The sequence below is a fragment of the Anolis sagrei genome, chromosome 3, assembly GCF_037176765.1.
Source record: "Anolis sagrei isolate rAnoSag1 chromosome 3, rAnoSag1.mat, whole genome shotgun sequence".
Classification (NCBI taxonomy): Eukaryota; Metazoa; Chordata; class Lepidosauria; order Squamata; family Dactyloidae; genus Anolis; species Anolis sagrei.
Window position 1 is genome coordinate 51,558,345 of NC_090023.1, and position 16,055 is coordinate 51,574,399.

The 16,055-nt window shown below is 35.7% G+C and overlaps 1 protein-coding gene across 5 annotated transcripts in view; it reads right to left on the reverse strand.

The window, feature by feature from the left end:
- DCAF6 (DDB1 and CUL4 associated factor 6) overlaps window positions 1-16,055 on the reverse strand; it is a 45,200-nt gene that overhangs the window by 24,406 nt on the left and 4,739 nt on the right. For 4 of the 5 annotated variants that reach the window (XM_067466666.1, XM_067466665.1, XM_067466664.1 and 1 more), the window contains 6 exons: window positions 7,778-7,839; window positions 6,488-6,580; window positions 5,840-6,025; window positions 5,207-5,320; window positions 4,235-4,370; window positions 2,827-3,041 (listed from right to left, as the gene is read on the reverse strand). In XM_067466666.1, the coding sequence (XP_067322767.1) occupies window positions 2,827-3,041; window positions 4,235-4,370; window positions 5,207-5,320; window positions 5,840-6,025; window positions 6,488-6,580; window positions 7,778-7,839 (806 nt within the window). Of the gene's footprint in view, window positions 1-2,826; window positions 3,042-4,234; window positions 4,371-5,206; window positions 5,321-5,839; window positions 6,026-6,487; window positions 6,581-7,777; window positions 7,840-8,121; window positions 8,243-16,055 lie in introns of those variants that run through there. The other variant, XM_060770597.2, reaches the window with a different exon arrangement.

Consider the following 16,055-nt stretch of genomic DNA (forward strand, 5'->3'; position numbering starts at 1 on the left):
ATACTCCTATATTATGGCAATCTCAAGCTTAGTTGTCATTTGCTCATGATTTTATATATATTAAACAATTAAGGATTTTTTTTCTCATCTAATTTAAGGAGTCCTCTAATAAAGAGTGGATTTTACTGTTCTTTAAAATACAGAAGGTAAGCTAATCATAGCTCCTTGCTGTTGATGGGAAACTGCACAGCTCACACTGTGTGTAAAAATGATTTTGGTTATTGTCATTAAAATATATCAGCTGTAAGGAAAATATGTGTTTAACACACTGTTAGTTAAGTATCTGTTACAGGGCTATTCTATAGGTTCTACTGTTGTTCAGATAACTAAACTTTTTATAACATTAAAGTACCAACATGCTACATCTTGAGATTAAGAGATCTGTTCTATACATTATGCTTTCATATAACATCTGCAATTACTCTTTCCTTCTTCTCTTCTTCTTTTTCTGTTTGTCAGTTGTAAATGTGAGTCAATATTTGCTGGTGTAAACATTTTGTACAATACTTAGCACTAGAAGTACTTAAATAAATAGTAAAGGTAAAGGTTTCCTTGACATTAAGTCTAGTCGTGTCCAACTCTGGGGGGGTGATACTCATCTCCATTTCTAAGCCAAAGAGCCAGCATTGTCCATAGACACCTCCAAGGTCATATGACCAGCATGACTGCATGGAGCGCTATTACCTTCCCGCCGGAGCAGTACCTATTGATCCATTCACATTTGCATTTTTAACTGCTAGGTTGGCAGAAGCTGGGGCTAATAGCAGGAACTCACCCCACTCCCTGGATTTGAACCACTGACCTTTCAGTCAGCAAGTTCAGCAAATCAGCAGTTTAACCTGCTGCGCCACCGGTGGCTCCACTTAAATAAATATTACTGCAAAATTTATCAGAACTGTGGATCCTGACCACAAATGAAGTCCTGTAAGAGAAAATGGAGGGTTGCGAAAAAATTTCTCAAGACAGAAAGGAGTTGAAGCCCTGTTCAAAAATACAAGGCCGGATCCTGGCACATCTGGGGACAGAAAGGCACCAATGTGAAAAATGTCTCTGCCTACCCTTTATACTCATGTACAAGTCTATAAATGTTAGTAAAAAAATCAACCCAAAAAACCTGGGTTGACATATCCAATGGTCATTGTGAGTATTGTACCTTAACACTTATCAAAAAGGAACCATCCCCTTCTCTTAGGAGAGTGGTAAAAGTCAAGAGCTTAGCCTGTCCCAGGAAAATGTGAAAGAAGTGCCAACCCCCTTTATTCTCTCTGCTCCAGAGCAATTTCTCAACTTTTTGAAAGGCCACTTTTTACCATGGGCAGGAAAACAGTACAAGGCAGCAGCCAGGGACAGCTTGCCCCCTGAGGGAGCAGCACTGATGCTTTCCATTCTCTGTGGAATGGCCTTTGGTTCAGCTACAGGTTCCATGATTTTGGCCCCCAAACCTGCCCTCCGACATATACATGAGATTGACTTATACATGAGTATATACCAGGCATGGAAAAAGTTTGGCCCTCCGGGTGTTTTGGACTTCAACTCCCACATTCCCACTTAAGTGGCTGAGGGGGAAAAGGAAAGGGCCTGGTATATACAGTAATTCGAAAGGAGGCACAATTCAGTAGCACTGCTCAACCCCATTTAGTAGAGTCCCCCATTTTGGTATGGAGCATTTCAAGTAGCTGAGAGGGCTGGCATGAGGCAGACAAAGAGCTTTGTTGGGCCCTGCTGCCAGGGAGATCCTGGGGCCTGAGTATTTGCCATCCAGCTTTGCTGCCTGTTCAGCCCTGGGCTTACCCACGAGGAGACCTGCAGCCACACCCTCATTCCAGCCAACTGACCTAGCAGCCTCCAAGGAGAGAACATGGCCCCCACAGCCTTGCCGCACGGCTACTTTAATGGCTGCGCTGCCCATCACCTGGCTGCCAGAACACTTGCACATGGGCCTCCATAGCTCCCACTGCCTCACCATGTAGCTACTTTAAAGGCTACACCGCCCATCGTCCAGATATTGAAATACCTGTGCAGGTGCTCATTTTCGGGGTTCCCTGCCTCACCTGTTGCCTGCTGCTTCTGGCCACTTATTCCATCAGCCAACTTTGGTTGGGGTTAAATGTTTACTTTTAAGATGTTTTTTTTTGTATTTTTATTGAATTCTTTAATTGATTGTTTAATTGAGATGTCATCAGCCCACTTCGGTTGGAATTGAATGTTTACTTTTAAGGTTTTTCTTGTATTTATATTTGAATTGTTCCATTGATATGTCATGTTTATTACTGTATGTTTAAATTGATATGCTAATTGTTTAAATTGATATATTATGTTTATTATTATATGAGTAGTGCAGCATTGTATGCCATAGTCTGTAAGCTGCCCTGAGTCCCTCATTGGGGTGAGAAGGGTGGGATATAAATGTAAAATAATAATAATAATAATAATAATAATAATAATAATGCCTGTCTACACAAACCAAGTTGAAAACATTACTTTATTTAAATATTCTATACCATTCCACACTTTTCTCAGTTGTTACTAAAATAATTTTCCAAAATCACTGTGGTTAGCTGTTCTCACAGCTGTTTGATTTACTCCAGCTGGATTTTTGGTAAGAATCTACATGCAATATTCCCACCACTCAATCTGGAAAAGAAATACTGAAGGTATCAATCTTATGTTTTCCATTTTCTTTCACTCTTAAGGGTAAAAAAGCATTCAAGGCAGGAATAAATATTAAATACCATTTTAAAAATGAAAAGAAACTAGATTCATTCTAGATTAAATACATAATATTTGTTGCAATCAAACACATTACCACAGTCATGAAACACTCACTTCTTCTCTTCGCTCATCTGAAGAAGGAACTTTAAGTTCTCTAGCTGTGTCATCCTTGGGATCGAACAAGTATATGTAGTCTGAAGAATAGCTGACAAGAATTTCTTGCCCATCTTCACTGTAGCAGAGAGATGTTACCCTGCAGGATTTGTTGTTAAGGTGTGGAGGAACAAAACGTGCCACCAGTCCTGTAGTACCCCGGCCAGCATAATTACCTACATCGAAAAAGAAAAAAAAATATTTTGCTTTGCTTAGATTGTTAGCGTTAGCGGAAGTTTTGCACAGGCTTAGAAGAAAGCATGGACTCTGGAGACGTCTGGTTACAAAGCAAGTTTATTTTACGTAGAGCAGTTCGAAAACACATCCATTACAGTAAGCGACCAGACATGAAGTACATAGTACGCAGGACAAAGGAAGTAGAAGTGTAAACAATTCTGCAGCTGCTTGACAGATACCAGATACTCCCTAATTTTCTCATAACTCCACACAGAGAGTATCTCAGGGCTACTTTCTCACAGCCTCTAACATAAGCTTACATCACAGCAATACAACCTTGCTACTGCATGAAATTACATTTAAAACACATTACACACTTCAACATATACTGACATATATAACCATAACAATAAGTATATGATTCCTTATGATCAAAGTCATAAATTGTCTAATACCTATTTGGAACAGTTCTGAACTAGCTAATAATGGAAAGCCAAAAGAAGGACATGAAGAAGATGAATTTAGCTTCCATGTTGATTTGCCATGGCTGCAAATTGAAGGAATTTATTAAGAATGAAATAAAATATCCTCCACAAGGGGAAACAAATCTGAACGTTTTTAATTTGATGTTTGTCTAAATCATAGTCTTTTGAAACATCAATATTCTACAGTTCACAGTATATGTATATATAGTATTTGGTGCAATTCTAGTATTTTAACTAGGAGCTTAGAAATTTGCTTTGTGTAAACTTAGTAAATTATACTGCCATGGCTTCATAATGTACTTATTTTCGTGTGGAGCAGGGATTTTTTTCAAAGCGAGGACTTGGGCCATGTGATATTTCTCCTCCACAATTTAGAGAGGTTATACTCCCATTAGTTATAAAAGAAGTAACAAAAGAAAGTTTATTCTTCTCTTCCCAATTAAATTACAATTGTCATGTAATATGCTTATGCCTCCATTATTGAGAAAGGAAACTGATTCCAAGTATTGTAAATTCCCATTTGTAATCCATTGTTTCAAGTTCTGTTTCAGTCCTTGGGGCCATTACGAAGTAGATACAAGTTCTTATGAATATGGTAATAATTGCAAGCCACCCGCTTCAGAAAATATTTTATTAAATGTCTAATTAGAGGTTCATGTCTTTAAATTAAAAATCTGTTTTATAATGTCATCTAAACATTCTCTTACCTGTTGCTCTTGTACCAAGCATCCGTCGATCATATATTCTTACTGAACTATCAGAGCAACCAACTGCAAGGTAATATGGTATTGGGGGGCATATAGCTACAGAAGTGGCAGCTCTCCGGCAGTTTATTAAAATGTCCTAGAACAAAAGAAAAATACTGCATTTGTTTAAGAAGTACATTAACACCTAAAATTAAATCCTACTAACTAATCATGTTTTGGAAAGAGCTAATCTGGTGCCTATTAGAACAGATTTAACCATTGGGAGTTCAAATGGCTATTTCAGGAGGCCCAAGAGACAAAAAGCATGGTACATGAACATGAATTTAAAGGACAAACCTGCATTTGTAAACACAATTTTTAATCTGATTTTTTTTATTTCTTGTAGAAATAGAGATCATGAGGTAGCCAATGAGAGACAAGTATTGCCTAAGCAAGTTTAGAAGGATTGCATTAACAGCTAATTGGATGTAAAGAGCAATTCAATCAGATTAGGAATTAAAAATAGCTACAATATAAAAAGGGCACTAGTAATATAGCATATAATAATGGGGAGAAGACTGCTATAGAAGCATATTTAATTATCCACTTTCGAACATTTAAAAACAAGTATAAAGGACTATACTTATATAGAAATGTTGTACACTATACTAATTCCCAATTCAAATGTTTTATATCATAATTCAGATACTGTTCCTTAACAAGCTATTGTGGCACATATCGTATAATTTCTGCAAAGTACAAATGTATCCAAGCTTTTCAAACCTTGAATGGAAAACTGCTTGATAATTCTTTAAATTATAATACGTCAGATAACCAAGTTATGTAAAAATACTGTCATCTTTTTCTTTTTCATAGCTTTGTATTCTTATATTTTGGTCACCATGCTAGAATCCTGAGCAGTAGCATTCAATCAAGCCACGTCCTAAAAACAGTATGTCTCCTTATTCTCAATTCTATAGAGGTATCTCTTACATCTTTGCAGTCTTCTTTTGTGCAACTTGTCTTGATTCGAGTATCAAACCATCGTACAGTGCCATCTTCTCCACAAGACAAAAAAGTATAGGGGTCATTTGGAACTGTCATGATCTGTGATGTAAGCAATTTCAACAATCAGATACAGCAAGAACTATAATAGATTTTAACAATAAAGCCAGAATTCAAAGAACTGTATAGCAGGTACTCTATACCAAGAAAGGTTGAAGTTTATTTTGTTCTTCAGTCATAACTTTCACAATTCTGTGCTACACCTGAATTAGCTTGTTCAATATGGAATAACCAGAATACAGTATTTGGAAAATTGTATAGTTTAATTATTTTATAGTGACCACCACAATTTGGGACAGATCCCTAGAAGTTTAACCTTAATGACCTTTATGAGATGTGATTCCTCAAGCTGAAAAGGGTTTCCCTATTGTGGTATGAATGAGGAAAACTATTTAAAATTGGTAACATTACATTGCAATTGCCTTGAATCAAGGAGATGAATGTAAACAAAGTAGGTGATATATTTGGTTCCAATTTTACAACATATAATTACAGAGTAAAATTAGCTACTGATCAGCACTTTCGCTCTATAGTAATAAAAAATATATTGTATTGCAATACCTCATAGGTAGTTCCATAATGGCATGTAAATTGGCACTGTCTGTTGGTTTCAACATCTTGTTCAACGTTAGTATAAAAAATGACACCATCTCCAGAACAGGACACAATCTGCTTATCATTGGTGCACGGTAAGAATTTTGCACTAAAAATATTTGCTCTGTGTCCTGAGCGAATGGTTGTTAAAACCTAAGAAAATAAGGTTATTAGTTCAACATTTTAAATTAATTTATATAAGAAAGAATAAATACATTTCTTTCCCATCGTAATGATCAGGAACATCCTACTATCTTCATTATCCTCTCTGAGATGGATTAGACAAAATAGGAATTAATTACTTGTTCCTGTCCACACAGTTAACTACATACCTGAAGCTGAAATTTTTTGGTAATAATCTAGAATTAGTACTAGAGCATGTATGGGATAAGTGGAAAAGCCAAAATAAATAATTCATGATACCAAAGTATCTTCTTTACATGGTACTGCTTGGTTTTTGTAGCAACTCTCTTATGTAAGATATACTTTTTTTGAATCCATAATTAGGAGAGCCACAGATATATATGTATCACAAAACAGAAAACAGAAAAATGTTTTTAGAAGTAACATATTGAATGCGCAGAGGAATGGGTAAGAAAACAGAAAGCATCTTACCTTTCTACTGTATGGATTAGTAATTGCAAGATTAGTATCATCAGACCCAGATAAAATATATTCTCCTGTATCATTCCAGCAAATTGTATTCACCTGTGGGGTATATATTTTTTTTAAAAATCAAGAGTAAAAGGTGAAGTAATTGCAATTCAAACCAGCTATCTAATCTGATATTCTAAACAGATTTGAACACTCCAGATAAGATTAAGACATCCTTATATATTTAAAAACAAAAATCCTACTATAATCATCCAAGAGAACCAAATGCATATATTTCTTCTCTTGGCCATGGCCCACATCTGCATGTAAACAATGTATTCCCCTCATCCAAGTTTCTTCTCTTGGCCATGGCCCACATCTGCATGTAAACAACATATTCCCCTCATGCAAGTATTTAGCATTATATTTATATATCTATATATGTCAGAGAATAATACACTCTATATGTAGACAGATTGTTGAACTCTTGTCACTACTATTTGCTTTAGCTCATCATCCAAAAGTAATGGCCCAGGCCCAGACATCTATCCCTGCATCTTCTAGGCCAGCGGTTCCAAATCTTTGGTCCTCCAGGTGTTTTAGACTCAACTCCCAGATATCCCAGTTATTTTACCAGCTGTTAGGAATTGTGGAGCTGAAGTCCAAAACATCTGGAGGGCCATAGATTTGGAACCACTGCTCTAAACCTAACCTTAATGAAATGAATTTATTTCACAAACTCCTTATTCTTTGACTCCACTGTCATACAACATAAAGCTATCCTGCTACCTAATTTTCTATTCCTGGTGAACTTAAGAATTCTTTATAGGAGGTTATGATGCCATTAGCAATATGGTTCTACTTTTTAAATATCCCTAATGGTCTGCTTGCAGTTCTTTTGTGCCAGTTATTCCTTTTATGTTCTCTTTATTTGAGCAAGCCTTTGAGTTCTTGAAGGCAGTCCTCTGTTTTCTGACAGCTATACAGACTCTGATTGTTAACCATGTTATTGTCATTTTAAGAGTTTTTCTATCTTTCTTGACCTGCTGTACAGATTTTAGCTAATCCTCTTTATTACAGTTTTGGGTAATCTGCAAGCATTTGATATTTAACCTCAACTTTTCTTTCAATGTCTTAACAATCTCAATTTACAGATGTCTCATGCAAACTGAAATACAACTGTCTTGAAGTTATATTCTGGGAATCTGCATGTACATTTCACCTTGGAAAGTACATTTCACAACATTTAACTGCCTTTTCAAGCACTGTTTTTAAATATTACTTTAAAAAAACAAACCATGAATAACTTACACAGCCATCATGCACATTCAATGTTGCTTCAAGTTTTAATCTTTGGATAAATTCTCTTCTACCTGGAAAAAATAACAAAAATGTTTTGTTACTGACAGGGGAACTTCATTTTAAGAATTATTTCCATTTCTCTCATATTTCTACAGCTGCCGTTGCCACTGCCTCTAGAACTAAGATTTCTATTGGGCAATGTGAATCTTCTTGAAGGTCACAGGATTTTCTGGATGAGATTCTGTTCTGTTCTATCCAGCCAAAATGCACAAAAGGATTCAAATTAAGGTCCAAAAAGAAGAATCATAGTGTACCCATAACCCAATTATTACAATGTCAGAGGCAATACGTACCCGCCCCCAAACTGGAGTAGACTGACCCACTGGCCTCAGCACTTAAAATGTCCTGGCTTTCCCTGGTGTCCCTTCCTTGGGGAATAGCACACCCCACATGCCCCTGATCCCTCCTGTAGTTTCATCTGCAAGGAAAAGAATGAATACTGCCAGATGAGTGATTTTTCTTTTGCTTTAATAAAAACATCAAGTGTAATGAAGATTTGCTTTAGGGTACTATATGATCGAAACTGCATCTACCTGTAATAAGGATGAACATTACGTTTTTATCTCTCCAAAATTAGTTTTTATGTGATTGTTTCAACTATTCTGTTTCAACTATTCTAAATAACTATAGGAGAAAATTCTTCACCCACAATTCGCAAAATGATCCATAAAGAAATAATACACATATTATTTAGTTGATAAAGTAATATGAAAGGGGTTTAAAATGTCTAATATACACATACCGATCTGTATTACATTTGGGAAATTCCATTACAGAAATATCATAATTGTTTCCTACATAAACATATAACAAAAAACCCTGCAAATTTCATGAATATTAGAGATTATTTGTACACATTTTAAATTCAGAATTAATCAAACTTTTTTCTGTGAAGAAACTAGAAGGATCAATCACTGTAAATAAAGGAACTATCCATATCCTACTTATTCTCACTTGTGCCTCAATTAATAAAAGGCAGTAATACAGTGTATCTTAAATGTGTTACTGTAACTATAGGTGGCTGGACTGGCTAAGAGTATTTCCTTGCTAAGGGGAAGCATTAGATCTCTTGAGATCCAATCAAAATAGACAGGATATTTAACTGTTGCTTTGCGGGCCAGCCAGATGGCTGGCCAATACATACATTTAAAGATCTTGCAGATAACCTGTACTGAGTCTTTCCACACAATATTGGTATATAACAACAATCACAGTGGCGGAACTGAAAAGTTCTCTTTATTTATTTACTGTATTTGTATACCACCCTTCTCAGCCCTCAGGCGACTCTTTAAATCTACTGTAGCAGTTAATCAGAAAATAATCACTGTATTGATCAAAGATGTGTAGGTTGTTTTTCTGGCTTCCATCTATTTCTTGACTAATGGTTTTAACAGGATCTTGTTGTCAACATTCAAACAGCATCCATTTTAAAGATACTCTATTTTCTGGCGTATAAGACTACTTTTAAACCCAGGAAAATCTTCTCAAAAGTCAGAAGTCATTTTATACGCTGGGTGTCATCTTATAGGACAGGTGCTAAAACTTCCAAGCCAGACTGGAGAATCTGTGGTCGTTGCATATGGTGGGGAAAACTCAAAAACGGCCGCGGCCGCATCCCCAGCATATGCAGCAACCGTATGAAAGCAGCAAGGGCAGCACTGTACAAGTATAGTAGAAGAAAATCCACTCACCGGGATTCATGGAAATAAGTGACTTAACATGGTCCTGATGATGAGGTAAGGGGGCGCCTCACCGGGAAGGTGTAAGTGAAGGACAGAGCAAGCTGCAAGAGTCCAGCACATCCGGAGTATGGAAAAAAGAGATAGAGAGGCACTGTGCCCAGAAAAACACGCCTCTTTCACTCGCCTGGCCCACCCTTGTATCCTATTACCATACCTCCTTCTCTGCCTCTCAGATCTTGCTTCTGAGGACTTCAGTGAAGTGGAGCAGGCGCACATGCGCGAGATCTGAGAGGCAGAAAAGTGGGTATAGTAATAGGAAAATTACCATATTGAAATAAAATCTGATTTCTTAAAAAAAATTATTTGGTGTGTGCTGTAAGAGTAGTAGTCTAAGCGAGTATATCCCAAACTCTATAATTTAATTAGAAAAGCTGGGGGTCGTTTTATATGCCAGAAAATACGGTAATTATTTCATCTGGTTTTGAGTTCGTTTTGCTCCAGCTGGTCCTTTCTTCTACTGTATCACTGTATCATTTACACAGATTACATAGTAATCAAAAACTATTTATAAACATGCTACTTTTACCTTGAAGTTGGCCATAATAGTTTGTTCTATAAAATGGCATTTTAGTATGAATGAAAACTATTTCCACCTTGTCTTATTATTTTGAGAAAACAGGTAAATACGGATGACTGAAAAATGTGATGACTGTAATAAGGTTTATTGATTTCTTCAGATGCATCAGTATAGACCTGGCAAGCTCTCAAGCATTCTACACATTAAGGGCAGTCATTTCCAACAAAACAATATTTCAAGGGAAATTCAGACTGTATTTAAGCGATGTTGGCAAGTGATTGTTTTGCAACTTTAAATATCTTGAACACTGCAATCATTTTAATTATCAGTGGCTTAAATTTTTTTAAGTGCCTGAAGATAAACCAACCTAAACCGCACTACCAATTTTAATTCCAACAGTTGGAATTTAGTTTGCCCTCATGTGCCCAAAAATATCATGCATAAAGACCCATTCCTGTTTTCTAAGTTGAAGGAATTTTGTTTTTAGAAATCTTGATGTCTTTAACTTTCAGACATATCACAAATCATAAATGACTCCATAGCTAAATATAACCTTTCCTGTTCAGACACTGATAATGTTACAAGTGCTTGAGCGTACAGCTGAAGTAAATGTCACAACAAACAAAATCAATTTTGTAAAAGATTGATTTGCAAGAAACAATTTTATTTCCACCATAAAGTCAATGCAAAACGCTATCCATATTCATAAAGTTAAACGGTTTTCCAAACAAATATTGTACATTTAATTTTGCCCGTAAGCCATCTACGGCCCACAAGAATTCATGTTCTCTATAGCAGATTAATGAGACCTAGGAACCTGAGGCTAGTTTTTACTGAGTTTCTTATTCTTTCGGAGAACCTACAGATTCCTCTGAGAAACTAATAGAAGTGATGAATCCTGCTTCAGAAAAGTGCACTTGAACACAATTTTCAAGATAAAAGGGAAACTGAATTAAACACACACACACACCACCTTTTGAAGCCTATTCATGGCCCTCCAGAGACCCAGGCTAGGAACTCCTTGCCTAGAGATGACTGCATGTGTGAGGGTCACGTAATTGGATCTGCTTCTATATTTTTAAGAAATGTCTCCCACAGGTAAAATTCGGCTAAAATCAATGTGTTAATCCCAACATACGAATTTGAATCACTAAAATCTGCATAAGTGTTGACTTAACAAGTGCCCACTGACTCTCTGTGTCTACTCTAGCTAGAACTAACACTTGTATTTAAGCCTTTGTGTTAGGGAGGTTTCTACCCTAGTCTTCCCCTCAAGCATTCTGCAAGCATAGCAAAGGAGATTTGTTCCATGGGGAGAGCATTCACTCACAAGAACCACCCCCATCTATAATAGTACAATACATTTTGGCTGAAGAGAACACTACCCTGAGCAATTTTGCTTCTTTCCCTTCCTCAAACATTAGACACCATATGTTATGTTTCCCTTGATTCAAATCATCATTTTATCCCAGAGGGTTAGCATATAAATGCTTTTTAACATACATACATACATACATACATACATACATGGATAATGCTACCTATTTATTACGGCCCATACACAATAAATGTGATGTTAGTTTTTTTAGTATAAAAAAGAAGGGTAGGTGTCTTGTAGCACATTTAAGACTGATTAATTAAATGCTAAAACAAACCACCTGATGTTTTCTTAAGTCTAATGCCCCATCGAATCTAATTTTCAAAACTCTGAAACCAAAAACGTTTTAGCTGCATATCGTAATGCGCAGCAATAAAAAGCGCCCTCTTTGTAATTTGGCCAAAAAAGGTGTGCATTATGGTTACTGCCTGCTTAGAACCCCTTCTTTAAGTATCAGAGCACCAAAACTTCCAGTAATGGAAAAGAAAACCTTGGGGATGCATCTATGCGATAGAATGAATCCACTTTTAACTGCCTAGGTTCAATGCTATGGAATATGGTTTTGAGCTTTCTCTGCAAAGAATGCTGATGCCTTACCAAACGACAAATCCCAGGATTGCACAGCATTGAGCTATGGCCTTTAAATTTGAGATGAGGTCTCTCAAAAAGGAGCTCCAGGTGCAGCTCCAGAAGCAGCTTCCCCTTTTGCTTTGGTTCAGCACTAAGATTACCACATTATGTGAATCTAACATACACTCTAATTTTGGAAAGGCCCTTTAGCCAAAAAAAGATGAGCATTAGCAGTAAATAGGGTAGTTAGTCTTAACAGAACCACAAAACCTCTCTTTCATCCTTCATTTCTCTTTATATTTCTAGATATGTCACACACATGGCATTGCTTTCTACCACATACATGATTGCAGGCTGAAAACACAGCATTATCTTATCCATCTATGACACCCTTCAAAAGAAATGTTATCGGGATGCCTTATATTGCTCTTTCAGATATATTGGTCACCACACTATGTATTGAGGAAAGGGCTTTCTAAATCAGGAAATTGCTGAGATGTAATATTGTTTAACACAAAGGTTTGGGATATCTACATTTTGTTAGGTAGTAATCATGAGTAAAATCTAATCATGTTGGAAAATCTCGTAATATTCACCTCTTTCTTGAAAATTAACAAATTGTAAATGAAAGTGGGTTTTTCATCTGCTTTTGATGACTAAAATATTAAAACTTAATTACTGGAAAGATCATTTTCCATTACCTGTGGTCCAATTAATAAAGATATAGCAACACTTGCAATAGTGTACAAAGAAATTTACAAATGGACTCAATTTGGAAATTTGTTCAGCTTTTAAATACATTTATGACTAATTGGTTATTTTTCTCTCTAGTGTCTTTGCTTTCTTGCTTTTGATATTCTGGAAGTTGGGATCCCTTCTGAAAGTATTTTTAAATGAAAAACATTCTAAAAGGTTACTCAGTGCAGAAAATTAAAATAGTACAATTGTTGATTGACTTATTTTGCAGGAAAAAAAGAAAATATTGGCTAATGTTGGGTTTCTCAGATGTGCCTTCTGGTCAAAACCCTAGTCAAAACTCCTGAAAAGATATATTGTGGGTTAGCTGGTTTCCTAACTATCTTCATAGCAATTGATTCAATCCAATATCAGTCCTACTTACAGCAGACTTAAGGAAATCATGAAAGTTATTTGTGACCAGGTTATATGTTTTTTAAGTTTGTTTCAAATTAAAAAGTCATATACATTTATGTGGGCCTACTCTAGGTAGGACTAATGTTACTTATAGCTCCATATTATGTTATGAATATTATCCACTGCTACAAATGCAGCTCTACAGGGAAATATTAATAAAAACGTGTTCATGATAAAATGTTGGTTTTATTCACAATTAGTTATTTTGAATACAGCATATGAAGATACTATTTTTCTTTCAAGTGCCAAATATTCAGTATCCTATAAGCAATTTTTACCTACAATTGCACACAACTTCCTCTGCAAATGTAAAATGTGGCTCATTCATCCGAATTTGTCAGGGATACAAACCCTATACTTCACTACCCAATTAAAGAAAAGGGTTAATATTTAGGTTTTACTTCTCACAAATATAACATACAGTATTAGTAGTGAGAAAGTCATTGCTTTGATTTTTTAAACAAACTATCAAACATTTATTTTATTTCCAGATTTTCAAACTTTTTGGCTGAACCCATCAACAAAACATTATGAAACTAATCTAGTCCTTATCTCTAAGTTTTTATGTTCTCTGGGGGAAAGGTTTACAAACCTATCATTACATTGTAACAAATCTTTCAGCCACAAGAACATAAGAATTTCAGCAGCCCTTACTTGATTAGCTTCATATTAATAAATTCTTATTAGACTTAAGACATTTCAATTCATCCTATTATCCAATCAAAATGTCTGAAAATGTTACATTTGAATGGGGATAGTTTTCAATGTGTAAGCAACCCCCTAATGAAAATCTGTAGCAAAACTAGAATGAGACTGCTGCTCAACTATACAGTTAGCCATTATAGTATTTACCACTGATTCAATGAAACAACATCAGATTCAAATGAATGCCTTGAAATATGATGTCCAGGAGAACTATATAAAACATGTATATAATCTTAATTCCTCACATATCCTAATGCAGCTAAAACCTTCAGAGAAAACAATATAGCAAGATGTCATGATCCCCCGCCCTCTCAAGCTAGTGATCTGGAGATCAAGGCTTGAATTTCATCCAGCCATGAAAATTGACTAACTGACCTTTGTCTAGTTATACTTTCTCAGCCTTAGAGGAAGGCAAAAGCAAGTCTTCTTTGAACAAATCTTGGAAGGAAAAATCCAGATAAGAGCTTAGAGTTACCATAAGTTGGAAACAATTTAAAGGTACACAAGAACATGATTCCTTGATTATTTTTAAGAAAAAGATCAAGAGTATTCTTAACCATTTTCTTTCTCTTCTGTAACATCCTTATCTTTTACCATATTAATGAAGATGAGTTTCACATCCATCTTGTCAGATCTATCTATTGACACATGAGCCCCCAATGATATCAGCAATTTGTTGTTGTTATTGTTGTTGTTGTGTGTCTTCAAGTTGTTTCTTACCTTTGGGGGGGGGGGAGAGATAAGGCTATGTAACTCACAAAGAAGACAAGGGAGTGGTACTAGTTTAAATGACCTAATGTCCTCACACACAGCCACATAACCCAAAATATCAAGGCAGAAAATCTCATGTGTGCTTTGAACTGGTTTATCTGAGTGCAAAATGCCATATATTCCCGTTCAAAGCAGAAAATGAGGGATTTTATTTAGCTGTGTGGAAGGTCCTAAGAAACCTGCTTCCAAATTGATGATTTATAAGGCTATAGCTGTACAATCATCTCTCCATATCCACAAATCCTGTATCCATGTATTCAATCATCTACAGCTTGAAAATAATTAAAAGTTCAAAAGTCACATCTTGATTTTGCCATTTTATATAAGGGATGCCACATTGCTATCCCACTGTATGTATTAGGACTTGAGCATACATGAATTTTCATATTCACGTGGGTCCTGTAGCCAAGTCCCAGCAGATACCAAGGGTGCACTGTAAAAGACTTGCAATACATTTTCACATTCAGCAAAATAAAAAAAAATCAGATGCTTGGTTGAATGCCTGTTAGTTATGAATGCCAATAACTGTGACAGTTGCACATATTTTACTATTTAACACACCCTTCATACAAAATCCAATCTATTTTCCAATGACAAATATTTCAGCACATTCATAGCAAACTTTTAAAGAATTGTTTGAAGTTATTCCAGATTAGGTGTACATCCATACCAGGCAAAAGAAACAAAAAATCAAAGCAATTCAGATTTGGACACCAAATCACATTAAAATAAAACATTTCTCTATTACACAAGACACAGATACAAGTACCACAGTAGGAAAATACAGGAAAATGCCTGCAATTTTTTTTCCTTTCTCTCTACATTAAACACAACTATTCAATTTTATACCACTTCCCAAGATGCATTATATATAACAGCCTCTTTGCTATACATGTACAAAAGTATAGAATAGGGTGTGCTATATTTCTCATCACAAATTACGATGTCTCAAATGCCTTCACAAGTTCGGTAATTCATGCATTTCTTTCATCCATGACAATGTTAGAATCACTATGCCTTATTCTGATTCTCTCTTTCTCTTTTATGTGTTTTCTTTTGCACAAAACTTTTAGAAAAATCAAAGTAATGGGAAACAAAACACAATTGTTGCTTGGCTTATCTAAACTGAGCAACCAAAGCAGCACAACAATTTGAGATGGAGGAGGAGGGGAGAAAGAGAGAGATCTAAGCACATTTAAAATAATATCCGACTTATTCATAAGAGAGAGATTTTTTAAAAAATGCACACAATCATGGTATCCAATTCTTTCATTAGTTTATTTATGATAAAAAGGCTAATGTTTTGTTCTTAGTGGAAAAATTGTACGGAAACTTGCCCTATTAATCCCTAAGACACCCTTAATACCCTTTTATTCTGGAATGCATACTAAA